This window comes from Kryptolebias marmoratus, linkage group LG19, assembly GCF_001649575.2.
Source record: "Kryptolebias marmoratus isolate JLee-2015 linkage group LG19, ASM164957v2, whole genome shotgun sequence".
Taxonomy (NCBI): domain Eukaryota; kingdom Metazoa; phylum Chordata; class Actinopteri; order Cyprinodontiformes; family Rivulidae; genus Kryptolebias; species Kryptolebias marmoratus.
The window spans coordinates 15565422-15573536 of NC_051448.1; the positions used below are offsets into that span (position 1 = coordinate 15565422).

Sequence of the window (8115 nt, forward strand, 5' to 3'; positions counted from 1 at the left end):
ATCCGATCTGCATGATATTTTTTGTGCATCACCAGTGAGCACTGTTGCACACGTTAGTGTGGTAATTTAATGACAACACTTAAGCCACGCCCACTAACAACTTTTGACTGACTGTAACTCTGAAACGGTGCAAAGTAGGTAGGTCAAACATTACAACGAGACTCCCCATGGGTCAAGTATCAGCCTTTTTAACTTCAAGTTCACAAGGTCAAAGGTCAAGGTCATGAGAGCCCATGTGCTCTAACTCTTCAACTGTTTGACGTAGGAAGGTCAAAGTTCACAGCATGGCACAGGACTGGTACTGATCCTGACCGAAGGCATTTTGGGACTTTTGCTGAAAACGCCACCTAGTGGACGGTGCAGGAAAAGCGTGAAAGCGTAGACGGCGGTCGCCGGAGCGGCGCTGAGCTGCGAGGGCCGCCAATGCTGCTTGGAGCTTTAATTTTGTGTTTTTTTCCTTCCTCTACGTTTTTTGCAATCTATCTACTGCTGCATACTTATGGCTAACCTTTTGCTACTTTTGGCTTTTACTTAGCATGTTGGTACTTTTAGCTTTCTTAGCTAGCATTTTGCTATTTTTTGCTGCTTTTAGCTTTTAGGCAACTTTTTAAAAACATTGAGATATTTGCTAGCATTTTTCAGCTTCTGGTTTTTAGTTAGCCTTGTGTTACTTTTAGCGTTTAACTAACCTACTGCTTTTAACTAGCATTTTGGTACTTTTAGAAAGTTGCTAGCCTTTTGTAGCTTTCAGCCAGGTTTTTGTTACTTTGTTTTTAGCCAACCTTTTGCTTCTTTTCACCCGCATTTGACTAGTTTTAGTTATTTTTGTTTGTTTATTTTTGCTACTATTAGCGAGATTATGCCACTTTTAGCTTTCAACTAGCATTTTGGTTTAGCTTTTTTGCTAGCCTTTTACAACTTGTAGCTTTTAACTAAACCTTTGCTGATTTTAGTTTTTGACCAACCTTTTGCAGCTTTTTGCTTAAAGTAACTTTTAACTAGTGTTTTGTTACGTTAAGCTAACATTTTGCTACTTTTGGCCTAAACTAGCATTTTGGTACTTTTAGCTTTGTTTAGCTAGCATTTTGGTACTTTAACCAGCCTTTAGATACTTTTAGATATTTGTTTGCCTTCTGCAGCTTTAGCCTTTAGCTATGCTTGTATTACTTTGAGGTTTTTGCTAAACTTTTGCTGCTTTTCACAAGAGTTTTTACTACTTTTAGCTTTTAACTAGCAAATTGGTACGTTTAGCCTTTTACTGCTTTTAACTTTTTAACTAACCTTTTGCAGCTTTTTGCCTGTATTAACTTTTAACTAGCCTTGTCCTGCTTTAGCTTTTAGCTAATGTTTTAACACTTTCAGCTGCTGTGTTTCGGACTCATTAATCCTGATAAATTGGGTATTTTTCCACAGTCAGAACCCTGCCTCTGAAATGTAAACACGAGTTGAGGCTAAACCCCGCTGCTGGGCGATAGTAGAACCGGGTCACCTTAATCCCATTAAACCAGATCAGAACCATTGATCGAATCACGAGACTGGCGCCGTGACGTCACACCGAGACAGTTCAGCCCGAAGTGGACAGGAGAGGAGCTCCGCTGGGTAAAGTCCCGACTTTTTTCGTTTTTTTAAAAAAATTTATTTAAATAACCCCCGTCTCTCTCTCTCTGGAGGGGTTCTGCTCGGCCGGGGGTCGGTGGGACAGCAGCCGCGGACGACATGCCGGGAGACGGAGTCACCAACATCAGGAGCCGCATCAGGAAGCTGCTGCGGACTCCATCCGCCAGGAGCAGGAGGAGCGGCGGGGAGAGCCTGGGCAGGAAGGTAGGAGCGACCAGGAGGTCAAGCTTCAGCTTTTACTCAAAAACAAACAAACTCCAGGCCTGACCTCAGAGCAGCTGGCACATCCAAACTAATAATAATTAAAAAAGAAAAAACATGAAAGCTCTAATAAACTCACTATTGGCTCAGCTGTTTGATTAAAAAAGTGCTTCACACAGACAACAAATAGTCCAAACAAACAGTTAATTTAACTAATAATATGTTTTATAATTACCTGTATTTACAGCTGAAATGCACTTAAATAATTTAAATTACAACCAGTAATTTAATTATAAATTAGTTCAAATTTAACCCACATTCTTATACTTCTAATAGCTCCAAAATGGCTACAATTTCAACCTCTCTTTAGTTAATTTCAGTTCAAACATCTTAACTCGGTCTTTGCTCTTTTTCAGCTCTGTTAGTTCAATTCAAATCATTCTTTTTAAAAATGTGTAATTAGTCACCTAAACACTAACTGGTTTAGCTGAAACATCAGATTTTAGATGGTGTTTATGAGAAAACACCCTCTCTGTTCGTTCAGTCTGAAGCTCATGTGCTAACTCTACAGCTGATACCAGGGTGACAGCTGTCATCATCGCCCTTCATCGTGACAGGCAGGCGTTCGTGTAAGTTTGTCTTGTCTGTTAGCAAAATATCTCATGAACCAGTGGGTGGGGTTTACTGAAACTCTGTCTGGATGTGAATCTATGACTGACAGCCACCACAGCTGTTTGACTTCAGCCAACACTCACAGGAAAAACACAATTTTTACACACTTTGGAGCTGAAATGTTGTGTGGTAGTAGCTGAGAGTCATCTCCAGCTTAGGGGAAAGAAGGAGCCCTCCCGAGTTTGCTGCGCCTCCTGACCACGTCTCTACGTCTCCTCCGCAGGTGACCCTGGAGAAGGTGCTGGGCGTCACCGCCATGGGGAACAGCGGCCTGGCCTGCGACCCCCGCTCTGGACTCGTGGCCTATCCTGCAGGGTAATGTCTGAGCGCCCGACCTTTGACCCGTGCGCGTCGAGCACACTCACCCCAAAACACAGCTTCAGAAAAAAAAAAACTGTTGACATCTCTGTGCAGTTTCCCATTCTCTTGTGACACAGCTTAGTTTGTCCAAACATAGCTTAAATGAATAAAAACAGGCTAAATATGCCTCCTTTGCCCTTGAATTGACAAACAAATCATAACTGTGAAAGGGAAAAGAAACAAACTGATATTTGGCAACAATTTAGCTGCTTAAAAATCAGATTTTGGATCATCTCGGCGAACTCCTTTAGTTCATCACATCCAAAACTAGAAACTAAAAGCTGCGTTTTCTTCGTAAATCTGTAATAATCGAATCGTTTATTCTCTCTGAACAGAGCGGCCTGTTTGTATTTTACACTCAGGGGTTAGTGCTCAGTGTTTAGGACACTTTAGCTTCTAATACAAACAGTTATTTTGTTTTAAAGTAAAGGAACATGATGGTTAACCGGTGCTGAAGTTTGTACTTTGCTGAAACAACCCCCCCCCCCCTCTCTCTCTCTGTATTTAATCATTAATGGTTTATATGAAATCCTAAAATCCAAACTCGGACACACCCTGAGTCCAAACATATCACATAAAGTGATGAAAGTTGTGTTTGGTTGATTGTTTCTTTGTCATAACAGAGCTTCTTGGTGTTAAATCTTATTCTGCTGGAAAAGCTTGTTAGTTTCCGTCTAAATGGAGCCAAGTTTGTCACGAGGACGCATCGTGCGGCATTGAAAAATTTGCAATTGCAATTATGAGTTGTTTCTTCAGACTTCAATCATCCGATCCCAAAAAAAGAAGAAGAAAAAAAAACCCAACCCCAAACACGAGTCAGAAGCAGAATAAGGTGTTTGGCAAGTTTTTGATGAGTGGAACCAACAAATTGATTTTCCTAACAAACATGGCTCCATTTAAAGGGAAACAACCAAGACACAATCAACCAAACACACGTTTTCTCGCTCGTTGAGCCAAGGTTAGTTTTATGTGACGGTTTAATAAATGATGTTCAGGGAAGCGGTCCAACGTTTAATCAGCCTAATAAAAAAATCTGTCACCACGTCGTGTCTCCTGGTCCTCCCGCAGGTGCGCGGTGGTCCTCCTGAACCCCAGGAAGAACAAGCAGAGCCACATCATCAACACCTCCAGGTGAGTGGGACACGAAACGCGCACAACCGGGGCCTCGCCGGCTCTCAGAATGCGCCGCGCTGACGCCTCGCTCCGCCCTTCTGTCCGACAGGAAGACCGTCACGGCTCTGTCGTTCTCCCCCGACGGGAAATACCTGGTGACAGGAGAGGTCAGTGGCTTTACTCTCACTTCTTCCTTTTGTTTTTTATAGGCTTCCTGTAAGAGCAGGATTAGGACTGTGCGTGTGTCTGTCTGTTAGCAAAATATCTCATGACCCACTGAACAGATTTGAGTTAAAACGTCCAGGAAGCAGGTATTGGATGTTGCTCTACAGCTGCCCCCCGTTTCCGAAGAGCTGAACTGTCACTTTCCCATGATGCCGCAGCAATGGTGTAGGTCACAGACGTGCTCCGGGCTCGGGTCCGCATGAGGACGCTGACCCCGCGGCCCTGTTGTGGTTACGGCACACGGGGCGCCGCGCAACAAAACGTCTTAATCCTCCACCCTCCTCCGGCCAATCCAAGCCTTTAATGGGCTTGGATCAGCTTGGGGATCGGGGGTGCGGTTGCCATGGCAGCACAGATCAGAGTTTAAAACCAGCAAAAACCACGTCAAGAATGGGCTCCTTGTTGTGCATAAACCAGAGTGTTTTGCCTCCAACAGAGCGACGCTTTGAGTCAGTTTTTCATGCCTTTTGAGAATTATTATGTTTTTTTAAATTTTTTTAAATGTCCTCTAAAGACAGAGTCAGCTTCTGTGGCCAGTTTTCCGACCGGACCGTTGTCTCTCTTTAATCGAAGCCCTACCCTCGGCTCCGTTATGAGGTTTCATTTAACGACACAGATAATCCTGAGTGACTTATCTGATGTCCCTCACTCACTCATTCACTCATTCATCAGACAGGAGGGGGGAGGGGTGGTGGTGATTCGCATACAGGGACAGACGACACGCTATCGCTTCCGTCTTGGGTTTGTTCCAGCCTCCTTCAGACCGCCCGTCTCCCGGCGTTCATCCAAATGGGAGTTTCATATTAGGAGGCGGCGGGAAGCGTCTCGCTGACCTTTTGATCCCGACGGGAGGCGCTGATCTCGTGGGGACAGGTGACGGGTTTTTCAGCCCGCATGTTTCAGAAACACACATCCCGTCTCCCCCCCCCCCATCAGTGCGGCCACCTGCCGGCGGTGAGGCTGTGGGACGTCGCCGAGCGGTGCCAGGTGGCCGAGCTCCAGAGGCACAAGTTCGGCGTCGCCTGCGTGGCTTTCTCGCCCGACAGCAAGTACGTCGTCAGCGTGGGGAACCAGCACGACATGATGGTCAACGTCTGGGCCTGGAAGGTTGGTGTCGCCAAAAAGCAACAATCCACAAACAATACAGAGACACACCTGCTCTGTGTAAAAGAGTCCAATTTATTTATGCAGCAGTTTTCAGCAACAAGGCGGTTCAAAGTGCTTTACAGCATTAAAACACACACAACAATATAAAAAGCTAAACTAAACTTATCTAAAACAAGTCATACTAAAATAAACTGAGGAAAACCAAACTAAGATATAATAAACTGATAGGAAACTAACATAAACTAAAACTAGGATTTAAAAACCTCGTCTGAACAGATCAGAAATGAAGCTAAGATAGAATAAACTAAAAGTACCAGAAGGCCAACTAAGAGTTAAAATCATTTTAACAAAAAGCTGATTATTTTCAGCTTTTTAAAATGTTAGTTTATACTGTATAACTGAGCAAATTCAGGGTTCAGGTGTGTTTTGGTATGTTTTATTGTCAGTTCCAAGCGCCACCTGGGGATTGAAGTGAATCAAAAAGCACACTGTCAGGACGGGCAGGTGGTTGTTTTTTATTTTTATTTACATTTTTTTAATAAAGGGGATCAATTATGTTTCCTTGAACAAGTTAGGATAGGTCTGTGGGCTTTACAAAACATCTTCATTACATTTAATACATGAGAAATCATTCTCAGATATTGAGATTTCACCTGATCAGTCCTGCCTGTTTTGAGCTAATTTCAGAATGAGAAGTCATTTTTATGCAAATTAGCTGCTGTTGGCCACGCCCCCCAACTCAGTGTCCTGTCTCCCTGAATGATTAAACGCTGCGGTAATTCAAACTCTGAGGATTCTGAGTTTGGGACACGGACACTTAGCGGTTCTGAACTAACATTTGTCGAGTCGGAAAGCGGCAGTAAGTGGGTCCAAAACTTGACTTGCAGCAGGTCGGGACAACAGCCGTACAGACACATGTTCTATATTGTAGCTGACAACAAAACGTTTTCCTTTTCCAGCAGACATTGTTCATCAGTTTAAACCAGCAGAACAAATGTGACGGTCTTCTTGTAATGAAGTGGGCGGAGCTCCACTTGGGTTGCTAGGTGAGGGGCTGGGCTCGGCTTGGGGTTGCTAGGTAACAAGGACTGTGACACAACAATCCTGAGGTTTTTGAAACAGGTCGTTTTGCAGACACCAGAAGACATTTATTTATTGGGTAGTTTTTTTTTTTGCGCTTGGACTGTTTCTAGAAGCAGCAGATCCCCAAATAGAAGCACAAAAACATGCAAACAGTGTTGTATCCTAGGTCCCTTTTAGGCATCACCAGTTAAATTAACATTAAAGTTTGGTGGGGGTCTCTGCAGTTTTAAGCTCACAGATGTGGAAATCTGGCAGAAATAAGGCGGCAGACACGTCAGATGTCGGGCTTTTTTAAAAAATAAAACAAAGTGATTTTTGAACGTTTTCTTGCAGAAGGATGTGGTCGTGGCCGCGAACAAGGTGTCCAGTAAGGTGACGGGCGTGTCCTTCTCCGAGGACAGCTCCTACTTTGTAACCGTCGGCAACAGGCATGTCAGGTTCTGGTACCTGGACCAGTGCCGGGCCAACAAGGTAAGACCAGGATGCCTCTCACCTCCCCGCTGCTGCCGGCGGAGGAGGAGGAGTGTTTTACCGTGCAGCAGCTGAGACGTGTTTATTTATGATCCAGGCCAGCGCTCCGGTGCCCCTGCTGGGCCGCTCCGGGCTCCTCGGGGAGCTGAGGAACAACTTGTTCTGCGCCGTGGCGTGCGGGCGCGGCTCCACGGCGGACGCCACCTTCTGCGTGGCGTCCGCCGGCCTGCTGTGCGAGTTCAGCAGCAGGAGGGTGCTGGAGAAGTGGGTGGACCTGCGGGTGAGTGGCCCGGCCCGCTGGGTGCCAGCGGTTCTGTGGGTTCTTGTTGTTTTTTGTCCACAGGATGAAATGTTCTGCATTCTGCGTTTCTTAGAGATAATTAATGAACTGTTTGTCGTCAATAACAAATGCAGCTAATTAAAGGCGTCCTTCTTGCTTAGAAATGAGTTTCTATCAACTAAAGGTGCAGTTTGTTAAATTTGGTGAATTCTTATATATTTAAAGCTTAATTGGAACTCATTCTAAAGAGTGATTTTTGCTCTGAGTTAATTAATTTATTAACCTACTTAAACTCACCAATCTGTAAAAACTGTAGCAATAATTTCTACAGTCAGCCCTCACTGTCTGTTAGCAAAATATCTCACAAACCGAGTGAGCGGATTTTAAGGAACCTCTCAGAAAGTAATCACCTTCACAGCTGATTCACTTTCGGAGTCAGTTCGTTTTAAGATGGCGTTCACAGCTAATCAGCCTTAGCAATCACAAAAACGGCGACAGCTCAGTCAGTTTTACAGACACTGACGTCAAATCTGACGTGGTAGTAGCTGAGAGTCATCCCAACACGTCCTCTTTGTTTCAAACTTTGGACTACAAGGAGGTGGGCGACACCACCTCTTTGCTCATTAATAATAAACAATATTTAGTGTGGTTTTAAAATAAACTACTCCTAACAGTGGTTACTTAGTTGTAGAACAGGTTAGCTCAGAATTAGACTGATTAGTAGTTAAAATGTTACTAATCTGCAGATTATTGAGCACCTAGTTGGTCTCTAATTTGAGCTAAAAGGTTTCTGGAAGCTACTCTCAAATATTTAGCCGTATCTGTCACACCCTGAGTGTCACTGATGTCGTGTTTTTCCAGACTGCCGTGGCCCAGACCCTGACTCTGTCCGAAGAGCTGATCTTCTGCGGCGGCGCCGACGGCACGCTGCGAGCCTTCGCCGCCGCCGACCTGCGCTTCGTCGGCACGCTGCCGCGGCCGCACCC

The 8115-nt window shown here is 44.7% G+C and overlaps 1 protein-coding gene across 1 annotated transcript in view; it reads left to right on the forward strand.

Annotated features, from left to right (window-relative positions):
* Positions 1-1561: 1561 nt before the first annotated feature.
* The window catches only part of LOC108231731 (mitogen-activated protein kinase-binding protein 1), a 21410-nt gene continuing 14856 nt past the window's right edge, over positions 1562-8115 (forward strand). The window contains exons 1-8 of the mRNA XM_037981399.1: positions 1562-1821; positions 2714-2805; positions 3919-3981; positions 4073-4130; positions 5125-5295; positions 6712-6849; positions 6947-7129; positions 7991-8114. Of these exons, the coding sequence (XP_037837327.1) occupies positions 1717-1821; positions 2714-2805; positions 3919-3981; positions 4073-4130; positions 5125-5295; positions 6712-6849; positions 6947-7129; positions 7991-8114 (934 nt within the window). The 5' untranslated portion in view covers positions 1562-1716. The remainder of the gene's footprint in view (positions 1822-2713; positions 2806-3918; positions 3982-4072; positions 4131-5124; positions 5296-6711; positions 6850-6946; positions 7130-7990; position 8115) is intronic.